The following is a 13,801-nucleotide window of genomic DNA, read 5'->3' on the forward strand; positions in this document are numbered from 1 at the left end:
ATACGGCTAAATGTGCCAGATTAGGAAATGGGAACAGCTAACATATAGCGTTTGAACTACTTCGACGATTTTAATAAACTGATTCTTAAACTTGAACTAAAGCTTAAACTTTTTATAATTTTCGCAAGTATGGCCCCATTGTTTTTAACTAATCGTTTAAAAAAAAAATAACAGTATAATTTTCTTTTTACTAAAAAGTTTGAGGAGGTGAATGCTGAACAGCTTCAGAGCTGTCTGAATGAAAATCTCATCCAAGGTATGTAAAGAGAAAATATATTGTAATTTATAGTGTTGGGCACTGATATGGAAAATCTATATCGATATTAGTAGCATTTTTTCGAACCAATATCAATATCTTAACGGTTTGAATAAATAACACTGCAACTTCCGCGGCTTTATGAAGTTCAGACAACTGCTTGCTGATTGCCCATTGGGCCAGGTGTGAATGTCCTGGGCGTCTAACCTACCCAACCAGTAGGAAGGCCGTTGACTGCCCATCAGCAGACACTGAAGTACGCTATAAATTGAGCGCATGTGAGAAGGTTTTGTGCACGCAGGAACAGTCATGTATTCTCTTTTACATAATGTAGGTTAACAGATATCACGTTATTCTTAGCTCATATCGATATCGTATTGAATAATCGATATTGATGCACACCACAAGTTTTGAATAAAATCAGGAGTTTGTACACAGAGAATTGTTTAAATAAGTATGGTTTTCTAATGTGACATCTTTTCCCATTTTACACAGGAAATGTAAAGAAAACTCAAGGCTTCAGCTTGGAGTCCTGTCGCAGCATGTTGGCCTTAATGGATGTATCCTTCATGAGTTTAGTGACAGTCTCCCATTATGTTTTCTGTTATGAAATACCTTGAACAGTACTTTACAAGAGTACATTTTAACACTCCCATGTAACAGTAAAATCTGTGAACGAATGTATCAGTCTCTATGGTATAGACTAGAGAGAGAGAATTAGTTTCATTTTTCATCATGTCATCTGAAAAGCAGTTTACAAACCCAGCAATCTGAATTGGAAAGGGAAAATACCGCAAATAAAGTTACAACAATATAAAACAGATCACAAACAAACAGCGTTATCCCACTACAGGTCAAAATGTCAACTGTTTTTTTTTTACTTAATCTGTCCTTGGATATTCCCTTAACCCAGGAGTTACCAAATTTGTTTGGCCCACCATCTCATTTTGATATCTGAAAATTCTCACGACCCAAATCAGTGCAAAAATGCTTTATTTAAATAACTGCCAATGTTAACCTTATATTTTGATCGGGGTGTATTCATTCCGCCGATTCTGTTGGAAAAACTTTTCTTAAAACGGAAGCAAGCGAAATAAAATGGGGATAAACATACCTGAATTTGTCCAATAGAAACCTCAATTTGCTCACTAATGATCATTACTCACTAACGATTACACCCTAGATCAGCTTAGATGCAGGCAAGCGTGTGCAAGGAGGTATCGAATGTGTCACTGTCTATCACCTTGATTATTCACATTTTTATCTTGACCTGTGTGCACCTACGTTTTAAACTTGCATTCATCAGCTTGGTTGTATCAACCTCATGATGGGTATAGAGAACATTAGAGTATCATGCAGTAGCCTAAACCTATCTACGTTATATTGAGCTGGGTGAACGGAATATGAATGACAGTTATCCAACATCAAATCAAATCAAATCAAATTTTATTTGTCACATACACATGGTTAGCAGATGTTAATGCGAGTGTAGCGAAATGCTTGTGCTTCTAGTTCCGACAATGCAGTAATAACAAGTAATCTAACTAACAATTCCAAAACTACTGTCTTGTACACAGTGTAAGGGGATAAAGAATATGTACATAAGGATATATGAATGAGTGATGGTACAGAGCAGCATAGGCAAGATACAGTAGATGGTATCGAGTACAGTATGTACAAATGAGATGAGTATGTAAACAAAGTGACATAGTTTAAAGTGGCTAGTGATACATGTATTACATAAGGATACAGTCGATGATATAGAGTACAGTATATACGTATGCATATGAGATGAATAATGTGGGGTAAGTAACATTATATAAGGTAGCATTGTTTAAAGTGGCTAGTGATATATTTACATCATTTCCCATCAATTCCCATTATTAAAGTGGCTGGAGTTGAGTCAGTGTCAGTGTGTTGGCAGCAGCCACTCAATGTTAGTGGTGGCTGTTTAACAGTCTGATAGCCTTGAGATAGAAGCTGTTTTTCCAGTCTCTCGGTCCCAGCTTTGATGCACCTGTACTGACCTCGCCTTCTGGATGATAGCGGGGTGAACAGGCAGTGGCTCGGGTGGTTGATGTCCTTGATGATCTTTATGGCCTTCCTGTGACATCGGGTGGTGTAGGTGTCCTGGAGGGCAGGTAGTTTGCCCCCGGTGATGCGTTGTGCATGCTGTAATAGAAATAAGGCCATGCTCATATGAAAAATAGCATCCTCCCTCATCTTAAACGGCACCAACCGCCACTGCCGTGAATGCATTTGGTCACATGATCAGCTGTTTGATTTCACTTACAGTCTTGTCAACTGAGCCGGGATCAGAGTCAAACGGATTGGGAAGTAGGTCCCAAAGTGCTCTTCCAAGCGTTGGAGGTGAGCAGTCGTCACCGGTGTGGGGACAATTACTGATGCTGTTTATGTTAGAAACATGCACAGCTGGGGGAAGGTTCGCTTTTGAAAGATGCTCTCTCCAATAAGAATTATTTCCTCTGAATCCAATGATTCGGACACTCATCTGGCCTTAATGGCCATGTACTCTTATAACCTCCACCCGGCACAGCCAGAAGAGGCCTGGCCACCCCTCAGAGCCTGGTTCCTCTATAGGTCTCTTCCTAGGTTCCTGCCTTTCTAGGGAGTTGTTCCTATCCGCACTGCTTCTACACCTGCATTGCTTGCTGTTTTGGGGTTTTAGGCTGGGTTTCTGTATAAGCACTTTGTGACATCTGCTGATGTAAAAAGGGCTTTATAAATACATTTGATTGATCAAATGTTTTTGTATTTCCCCTGCATGCTTGAGTTCAGTTCGTTCAGTTTCCAAATATTTCTGTCATGCTCTGATCCCAAATCTCCACATAGTGTTGTGAACAGGAATACTTGTAATGGATGTAGTTTTACAATCGAAGTTACCTGCTGCAGTACATCTCAGAGTAATGTGCTCAACTCTTTTGGATGCCAGTAGCTCTCGGTGTGTCATATAATCCATCCATATGGCAGAGGGAGACACATTCATAACTAGAGTGCAGAGGCCTGCTCGCCGTCACACCATAGATAAAAAAAAATAATCAAATCAAACTTTATTTGTCACTGGCGGCGAATACAACAAGTGTAGAACCTTACCGTGAAATTCTTACTCACAAGCCATTAACCAACAATGCAGTTCAAGAAGAAAATATTTCCCAAATAAACTAAAGTAAACATAAAAATAAAAAAAAGTAACACAATAACATAACAATAACGAGGTTATATACAGGGGGTACCGGTACCTAGTCAGTGTGGAGGCTATATACAGGGGGTACCGTTACCGAGTCAATGTGGAGGCTATATACAGGGGGTACCGGTACCTAGTCAGTGTGGAGGCTATATACAGGGGGTACCGTTACCGAGTCAGTGTGGAGGCTATATACAGGGGGTACCGGTACCGAGTCAGTGTGGAGGCTATATACAGGGGGTACCGTTACCGAGTCAGTGTGGAGGCTATATACAGGGGGTACCGGTACCTAGTCAGTGTGGAGGCTATATACAGGGGGTACCGGTACCGAGTCAGTGTGGAGGCTATATACAGGGGGTACCGGTACCGAGTCAGTGTGGAGGCTATATACAGGGGGTACCGTTACCGAGTCAGTGTGGAGGCTATATACAGGGGGTACCGGTACCGAGTCAGTGTGGAGGCTATATACAGGGGGTACCGGTACCGAGTCAGTGTGGAGGCTATATACAGGGGGTACCGGTACCGAGTCAGTGTGGGGGGGTACAGGTTAGTCGAGGTAATTTGTACATGTAGGTAGGGGTGAAGTGACTATGCATAGATAATAAACAGCGAGTAGCAGCAGTGTAAAAAACAAATGGAGGGAGGGGGAGGGGGTCAAATCAAATGTATTTATAATGCCCTTCGTACATCAGCTGATATCTCAAAGTGATGTACAGAAAACCAGCCTAAAACCCCAAACAATGTAATGGTAGTAGTCTGGGTGGCCATTTGATGAATTGTTCAGCAGTGTCTTATGGCTTGGGGGAATTAGCTGTTAAGGAGCCTTTTGTCCTAGTCTTGGCGCTCCGGTACCGCTTGCCGTGCATTAGCAAAGAAAACAGTCTATAACTTGGGGGACAGGAGTCTCTGACAATTTTATGGGCTTTCCTCTGACACTGCCTAGTATATAGGTCCTGGATGGCAGGAAGCTTGGCCCCAGTGATGTACTGGGCTTTACGCACTACCCTCTGTAGCGCCTTACGGTCAGATGCCGAGCAGTTGCCATACCAGGCAGTGATGCAATCAGGATGGTCTCGATTGTGCAGTTATCTGACAAAGGTATGGATGGTAGTTTCTGTGCCTCTACACATTTTTTCACCACATAATTTGCGGACGGTAATATTAAAGTCTCTGTAATAGTGTGGTTTCATAAGCGTAGTGAGCCTAGCCATTCACCGTGAGAATGATTCAAGTGCAACGGTCAAGTGCAGCCTTGTCCCATGATCTAAGGGCACTCTCTGGTAGAATTGTATCTAAAAATGTAGTATTCTGCCTTTGTAGATTTCCTTAACCATTCCTTCTCCAGACATCAATCACTGGAAAACTGAACGTTGCTGAATTTCTGCGTCTGTGGAGAAAAGTTACCGTGTACAAGGTAAATTAATTAGCAGGTCTGTGGCAAAACCTCCATCAGGTTATACATTTATTATTATTATTATTATTCAATTCTTCAAATTTTTCCAAGTACGGTTTACCTGAAAGTGTTATTTTTATGTTCTTACATCATCCAGGACATCTTCTTCCGCACAGATGAAGACCGTTCTGGATTGTTGTCATTGAGTGAACTGAGGAACGCAATCATGGCTTCCGGTAACTTCTGGCATGACAAACAAACAAACCAAAATAGATTTTTAGGGCCTAATGTAAAAATCAGGAAAACTTTAACATCAGTGCATGATTTACGCGCAAGTCGGAGTTAGGATAATCAGGTTAGCAGTCCGTCCTTCAAATTTGTAATAATCCACACTGATGTGATAGGCTATAGCCTAACTCCAACCTAGAGGCCTTCACAGGTCCAAGAAGTTTGGACCTGTTCTGAAATGGACCTGGGGCTTTCCCCATCCAATTTTTTAAACATAGAGACCCATTCCAAACGGACCTAAGGACAACTAGACCAGTTCCGCACAGACCTGGTCAGATCCAGACCCGGTCCGATCCGAGTGAGGGAAGCAGTAGAAAAGTCCATTTTTAAGCTACTTTATTAACCCCAGCTGATAAAGCGCCAGGGAGAGGAGGTAGAGAGAGGTTAGCTCTAGCAGAGGCCGTGCCGTGTGGGATAATATGAGTGTGAGCGAGTGACACTGGTGCAGAGAGGAGGGAGAGGGGGAGAGACAGCAACCAACCAAGCTGACTCGCGCTATAGTAGATTAATAGCTGCCCATAGCTAAGTTATTTATCATCCAATACGATTACCTAGTACCTGTCTTGACTCCATCACACTGCATAAATTCTCTCGCTCTCTCAGAACCATGTGTGATAGGTTTGAAGCCTGTCCTCTCGTACATAATGTACATAACAGATTTTAGGCACTTAAGGCTGAATATGGTTTTAAAGCTTTTTACTGATAATTTCTTCCCACAATAACATTAGGGAGCTTAGATGTTATTTGAGGAAGTGGAATTTTCCTGTGCAGACGGGGTAGACGGCTTGCGGCTAGCCACATACTGTAACTGGCTATAGACCCTCTAAATTCACAATTTCAAATCAAATCGTCACGTGTGTTGAATACAACAGGTGTAGTAGACCTTACAGTGAAATGCTGAATACAACAGGTGTAGTAGACCTTACAGTGAAATGCTGAATACAACAGGTGTAGTAGACCTTACAGTGAAATGCTGAATACAACAGGTGTAGTAGACCTTACAGTGAAATGCTGAATACAACAGGTGTAGGTAGACCTTACAGTGAAATGCTGAATACAACAGGTGTAGTAGACCTTACAGTGAAATGCTGAATACAACAGGTGTAGTAGACCTTACAGTGAAATGCTGAATACAACAGGTGTAGTAGACCTCACAGTGAAATGCCGAATACAACAGGTGTGGTAGACCTTACAGTGAAATGCTGAATACAACAGGTGTAGTAGACCTTACAGTGAAATGCTGAATACAACAGGTGTAGTAGACTTTACAGTGAAATGCCGAATACAACAGGTGTAGTAGACCTTACAGTGAAATGCTGAATACAACAGGTGTAGTAGACCTTACAGTGAAATGCTGAATACAACAGGTGTAGTAGACCTTACAGTGAAATGCCGAATACAACAGGTGTAGTAGACCTTACAGTGAAATGCTGAATACAACAGGTGTAGTAGACCTTACAGTGAAATGCTGAATACAACAGGTGTAGTAGACCTTACAGTGAAATGCCGAATACAACAGGTGTAGTAGACCTTACAGTGAAATGCTGAATACAACAGGTGTAGTAGACCTTACAGTGAAATACTGAATACAACAGGTGTAGTAGACCTTACAGTGAAATGCTGAATACAACAGGTGTAGTAGACCTTACAGTGAAATGCCGAATACAACAGGTGTAGTAGACCTTACAGTGAAATGCTGAATACAACAGGTGTAGTAGACCTCACAGTGAAATGCTGAATACAACAGGTGTAGAAGACCTTACAGTGAAATGCTGAATACAACAGGTGTAGTAGACCTCACAGTGAAATGCCGAATACAACAGGTGTGGTAGACCTTACAGTGAAATGCTGAATACAACAGGTGTAGTAGACCTCACAGTGAAATGCCGAATACAACAGGTGTGGTAGACCTTACAGTGAAATGCTGAATACAACAGGTGTAGTAGACCTTACAGTGAAATGCTGAATACAACAGGTGTAGTAGACTTTACAGTGAAATGCCGAATACAACAGGTGTAGTAGACCTTACAGTGAAATGCTGAATACAACAGGTGTAGTAGACCTTACAGTGAAATGCTGAATACAACAGGTGTAGTAGACCTTACAGTGAAATGCCGAATACAACAGGTGTAGTAGACCTTACAGTGAAATGCTGAATACAACAGGTGTAGTAGACCTTACAGTGAAATGCTGAATACAACAGGTGTAGTAGACCTTACAGTGAAATGCCGAATACAACAGGTGTAGTAGACCTTACAGTGAAATGCTGAATACAACAGGTGTAGTAGACCTTACAGTGAAATACTGAATACAACAGGTGTAGTAGACCTTACAGTGAAATGCTGAATACAACAGGTGTAGTAGACCTTACAGTGAAATGCCGAATACAACAGGTGTAGTAGACCTTACAGTGAAATGCTGAATACAACAGGTGTAGTAGACCTCACAGTGAAATGCTGAATACAACAGGTGTAGAAGACCTTACAGTGAAATGCTGAATACAACAGGTGTAGGTAGACCTCACAGTGAAATGCTGAATACAACAGGTGTAGTAGACCTTACAGTGAAATGCTGAATACAACAGGTGTAGGTAGACCTTACAGTGAAATGCTGAATACAACAGGTGTAGTAGACTTTACAGTGAAATGCCGAATACAACAGGTGTAGTAGACCTTACAGTGAAATGCTGAATACAACAGGTGTAGTAGACCTTACAGTGAAATGCTGAATACAACAGGTGTAGTAGACCTTACAGTGAAATGCCGAATACAACAGGTGTAGTAGACCTTACAGTGAAATGCTGAATACAACAGGTGTAGTAGACCTTACAGTGAAATGCTGAATACAACAGGTGTAGTAGACCTTACAGTGAAATGCCGAATACAACAGGTGTAGGTAGACCTTACAGTGAAATGCTGAATACAACAGGTGTAGAAGACCTTACAGTGAAATGCTGAATACAACAGGTGTAGGTAGACCTCACAGTGAAATGCTGAATACAACAGGTGTAGTAGACCTTACAGTGAAATGCTGAATACAACAGGTGTAGTAGACCTCACAGTGAAATGCTGAATACAACAGGTGTAGAAGACCTTACAGTGAAATGCTGAATACAACAGGTGTAGGTAGACCTCACAGTGAAATGCTTACTTACGAGCCCCTAACCAACAATGCAGTTTATAAAATATATATATGAATAAGAAATAAAAGTAACACGCTGAGCACAAGTTGGCCCATTGTCTGGCATGATCGGCAACATCTGTATTTTTACAGGGGCTAGTTTGTTCTTTGAACCTTCCACACTTGTGGCCTTTAATTCAATAAGTTGCCTCATTCCTGTCACAACATCCATCATAATTTCACTCACTGAAAATACCTCTACTATTAGGGTAAGACTAAACATTTAGTCCATTTACGTGTCAGCTGATGCGTAATACATCTTACCCGGTGAACTAAAGGTGTGAGACGTGAACCCAGTCTGCCTCTCCTCTCCTCTACAGGGATCAGAGTGGGTGATGACATGTTAAACCTGATGGCTCTGCGCTACGGTGGATGTTCTGGAATCATCAGCCTGGAGAGTTTCATCAGCCTCGTCCTACGCATGGACTGCATGGCCAGTAAGTCCACAACTAAAGAATAGTTCACAATACATCTTTGTGCATGCACACAAGACACATTCCTCATTATGTCTGTCATGGCACTCACAGGTTTGATCTTAGTTAGTTTGCTATATCAGTGTGTGTCCCCCCCCCCCCCCCCCCCATCCGTCCTTCAGTGCACATTTTGGTTTCTACCATAGCACTACACAGCTTATTTCAATAATCAACTCATGATCAAGCTTGGATTATTTCAATAAGCTGTGAAGTGCTATGGCAAAATCTAAAACGTGCACGGGGGGGCACGACCGAGTTTGGAAAACCCTGATCTAGAAAACTAATTAGGATCACCCTGTGAGTGCCATGGCAGACATCATGAGGAATGTGGAAACCCTATGCTAGATGACGGTTTGAAGCCATGGTACTGTGTTTATCTACATTGTCTTATAATGTAATTCGTGCCCTCCTCAACAGAAATATTCAGACAACTCAACGATGGAGGGGTCATATCTCTTCAAGAGAGTGAGGTAATGAACAGTTAATAAAGCTACTTCATTAATAAAGCCACTTCATCACCAGGGGTTTTCAACTCCAGTCCTACAGTACGTTTTGAACCTTTGAGTGTGTACATTATGAGATGGCACACCTTTCTAGTTGTCAAGACAACGGAGAACAGCGAGAGATTTTTTATATTTTTTATTGCGTTTCATTTGGGGACATTTCTTATTGGAAGAGGTCCACTCAGAGGTCAAACCCAACTTGATACTATTATATACACTTAATATACACTACATGATGTTCTTTCTCTTCTTCTTCCAGTGGATGTACATCTCTATGTATACGTAAACCGAGGACCAAATAGGACGGACAGAAGACTGCCGTTGGAATCGTGAGATTTGGAAGGGGTGTGGGGGGGGGAAGCGTGCTGAGGTGATGCTTTGCTGGACAAACCACTCCTTTTCGCTGCAGCAGTTTCAGGGTGATTTGTTGCACTTTGAGATGTGATTCTCCTGCAGTTCAAAGAGAACAGTTAAAAGACTGGGTGCTTAGCAAGTGACTGTACTCTTGAAATCGATGGGTTCATAGGCTATAGAACATAAGGGGTTACATTCTGGTACACATCTGGTACATTATATTTTATATCTGCTAATGTGGTAGTTTGTGTTTGTGTTTCTGGGTATACTGTAAGGGTTAGTAAGGTCCTAACTGCATATGTGTAGGGCAGTGGTGTCCCTCTCAAATAGTTCTGGAGAGCTACTTGAAAAATAAAACATTTCAAATGTCACCTTTTATTTAACATCGGCAAGTCAGTTAAGAACAAATTCTTATTTACAATGACGGCCAACACCGGCCAAACCCGGAGGACGCTGGGCCAATTGAGCGCCGCCCTATTGGACTCCCAATCACAGCCGGTTGTGATACAGCCTGGATTCGAACCAGGGTGTCTGTAAGTGCCTTAAACTACTGCGCCACTCGGGGAGCCCACAACTGTAGGTGTTCCGTCTTTTGGTCCAGCCCTGCACTAACACAACTGATTAGACTGACGGCGGTCCAGACTGAGGATCACCTGTTTATTTGAAACAGGTGTGTTAGTGCAACAAAAAAACAACATAGAATAACTAGACTATTAACTATTCAAAACTCAAACCTTTTTTTTTCTATACCAGCAACTAACATCCATTCGATTTTATATTTGCCTCGTAGTGTATTCTCTGCATATTTAGATTTGTCTACTACCTTTCATTATCCATGTAACCGTGGTGATATATTGGTTGTTGGGTTTTATATTCGTTTTTTTTTTGTTAAATAGAAATGCAGTCAAACACAACTTATCCTATGATGGTTTGAAGCAATGTTCTATTGTCTACACAAGTATTGGATTAGTAATGTGAATAAAAACTAAAGAGGGGGTAAAAAACTCGTTGTTCCACTCTTTATAACACCTTCATTGTATTGCCTTGTATTCATTAAACAAGGTTACATGCTATTACATGATTATGTCATCCAGGGAGATTCTAAATGGACACAAGCTTTGACAACAGACTTTAATCAAATGATCCCTGCTGGGCTTTGTTGCTCGAAACCAGAGAGCGAGAGGCAAAACGAGTGTTCCCTCTGCCCAAAATCTGTCCATGTTAAGTAGATCATTAATTATTATCCGGTTGCGGATTTTCTGGAAACTGATTTGCCGATGCTATTGATATGGTGATTTGTGCGCATGTGCAGGATATTTGTTTACGTTTCTGCTGCCTAGAAGAGCTGTTGCTTCGTGCTCCAGCCTAAGCTAAAATAAAGTCTTCATGTTCGACCTATGCGTTCCATGCCTCAAGTGCGATTTCATGTCGTTGTTTCATGTTGTAGCCTACACAAAAGACATGATCGTCATGTTTATACACACTTTGTTGTAACAGTATATTTTGGCAAGCATATCAAACATGAGCCGCTCCTACACGCCCTTCTGGAACGCGCACGCCACAGCTCGTGCAGGGCTACATATATCAAACACAAGCGAGACACATCCAGGCAGTGAATATGGCGATTATTTTCTCATTGTCATTGCAAATACAAGTATTTTTCTTCCCAGCAACTCTCGCTACGATATGGCAGCATAACTATGAATAATATCATCACAGATAGTAGGCAGTCTAAAGCGGTAGTTGACAAATGACATAAGGATTAATAACGCACCGGGTTCGGTGTGGTGAGATAATAGAGCCATGTGATGATAGGACCGTTTACTTCAGAGCTCTCCATAAACGACGCCCCATTGGGCAGAGCTTGGCATTTTGCACTGGGACAGTTTTAATAGGAGAAAAATAAACTCTGATTTTACAATGGGGTCCACCGTGGTTCTGTGTAGCCTTGTCATGCTAATATATTTGAGACCAGTTCATTTCGTAGTTGACTTAAATAAGTACAATATTTTGAATAGTAAACAGAGAAACAACAATGATTCTAGACAGTTACAATTTACTACCTACATTATTGGGATCATCTAGTTAGCACCAGTGTTTGGAATATATTAGAAACACAGAGAAATAAATGGTGTTTTGTTTGAAAATATGGGTCTTTCTGAGAATAGAAAATCCAGTTTTCTGCCTGAGTGTGGCGCTGCTTGTATAATTTCTCTGGAAAATGTACTTACACAGCTCTTGGTCTGTTATCCTACCTACTACTGCAACAACTTGTCAGTTATTTGCCCTTTGAGAGAATACCCTTTTTTTAAACTAATGACTCAATGGTGTGTGACCATTAACATTGGCTCTGTATCCAATGGTGACCATTAACATTGGCTCTATATCCACTGTGACCATTAACATTGGCTCTATATCCAATGGTGACCATTAACATTGGCTCTATATCCAATGGTGACCATTAACATTGGCTCTATATCCAATGGTGACCATTAACATTGGCTCTATATCCATTGTGACCATTAACATTGGCTCTATATCCATTGTGACCATTAACATTGGCTCTATATCCAATGGTGACCATTAACATTGGCTCTATATCCAATGGTGACCATTAACATTGGCTCTATATCCACTGTGACCATTAACATTGGCTCTATATCCAATGGTGACCATTAACATTGGCTCTATATCCAATGGTGACCATTAACATTGGCTCTATATCCAATGGTGACCATTAACATTGGCTCTATATCCATTGTGACCATTAACATTGGCTCTATATCCATTGTGACCATTAACATTGGCTCTATATCCAATGGTGACCATTAACATTGGCTCTATATCCAATGGTGACCATTAACATTGACTCTATATCCAATGGTGACCATTAACATTGACTCTATATCCACTGTGACCATTAACATTGGCTCTATATCCATTGTGACCATTAACATTGGCTCTATATCCAATGGTGACCATTAACATTGACTCTATATCCAATGGTGACCATTAACATTGGCTCTATATCCATTGTGACCATTAACATTGGCTCTATATCCAATGGTGACCATTAACATTGGCTCTATATCCAATGGTGACCATTAACATTGGCTCTATATCCAATGGTGACCATTAACATTGACTCTATATCCACTGTGACCATTAACATTGGCTCTATATCCATTGTGACCATTAACATTGGCTCTATATCCAATGGTGACCATTAACATTGGCTCTATATCCAATGGTGACCATTAACATTGGCTCTATATCCAATGGTGACCATTAACATTGGCTCTATATCCATTGTGACCATTAACATTGGCTCTATATCCAATGGTGACCATTAACATTGGCTCTATATCCAATGGTGACCATTAACATTGGCTCTATATCCAATGGTGACCATTAACATTGACTCTATATCCACTGTGACCATTAACATTGGCTCTATATCCAATGGTGACCATTAACATTGACTCTATATCCAATGGTGACCATTAACATTGGCTCTATATCCAATGGTGACCATTAACATTGGCTCTATATCCAATGGTGACCATTAACATTGACTCTATATCCACTGTGACCATTAACATTGGCTCTATATCCAATGGTGACCATTAACATTGACTCTATATCCAATGGTGACCATTAACATTGGCTCTATATCCAATGGTGACCATTAACATTGACTCTATATCCACTGTGACCATTAACATTGGCTCTATATCCAATGGTGACCATTAACATTGACTCTATATCCAATGGTGACCATTAACATTGGCTCTATATCCACTGTGACCATTAACATTGGCTCTATATCCAATGGTGACCATTAACATTGGCTCTATATCCACTGTGACCATTAACATTGGCTCTATATCCATTGTGACCATTAACATTGGCTCTATATCCATTGTCCTTCTCCCAAAGTATGGATTTACACATTTCTTCTCATCTCAGGGATTTAACCACCGTATAAAATAGCTCAAGCCAATGCTTACACCTATCTAATGCTTGGATATCCACGAGGAGAGGGATGGACAATTGGTATGCAGCCATTGATTTCAGGTGGCTTCATCAACAGTTGAAATTGTGTCCCAAATGGTGCCCTATTCCATGTACATAGTACACTAATGTAGA

General features: G+C 41.0%; 1 protein-coding gene across 2 annotated transcripts in view; it reads left to right on the plus strand.

Annotated features, from left to right (window-relative positions):
- Window positions 1-10,656, plus strand: part of LOC110505911 (calpain-1 catalytic subunit) — a 29,545-nt gene extending 18,889 nt beyond the window's left edge. For both annotated transcript variants that reach the window (XM_036962640.2, XM_090221325.1), the window contains exons 15-21: window positions 199-256; window positions 752-816; window positions 4,807-4,875; window positions 5,012-5,090; window positions 8,643-8,759; window positions 9,213-9,265; window positions 9,558-10,656. In XM_036962640.2, coding sequence (XP_036818535.2) covers window positions 199-256; window positions 752-816; window positions 4,807-4,875; window positions 5,012-5,090; window positions 8,643-8,759; window positions 9,213-9,265; window positions 9,558-9,584 — 468 coding nt within the window. In that variant the 3' untranslated portion in view covers window positions 9,585-10,656. The remainder of the gene's footprint in view (window positions 1-198; window positions 257-751; window positions 817-4,806; window positions 4,876-5,011; window positions 5,091-8,642; window positions 8,760-9,212; window positions 9,266-9,557) is intronic.
- Window positions 10,657-13,801: the final 3,145 nt, after the last annotated feature.

This window comes from Oncorhynchus mykiss, chromosome 25, assembly GCF_057628025.1.
Source record: "Oncorhynchus mykiss isolate SJ-2025 chromosome 25, ASM5762802v1, whole genome shotgun sequence".
In the NCBI taxonomy this organism is placed as follows: domain Eukaryota; kingdom Metazoa; phylum Chordata; class Actinopteri; order Salmoniformes; family Salmonidae; genus Oncorhynchus; species Oncorhynchus mykiss.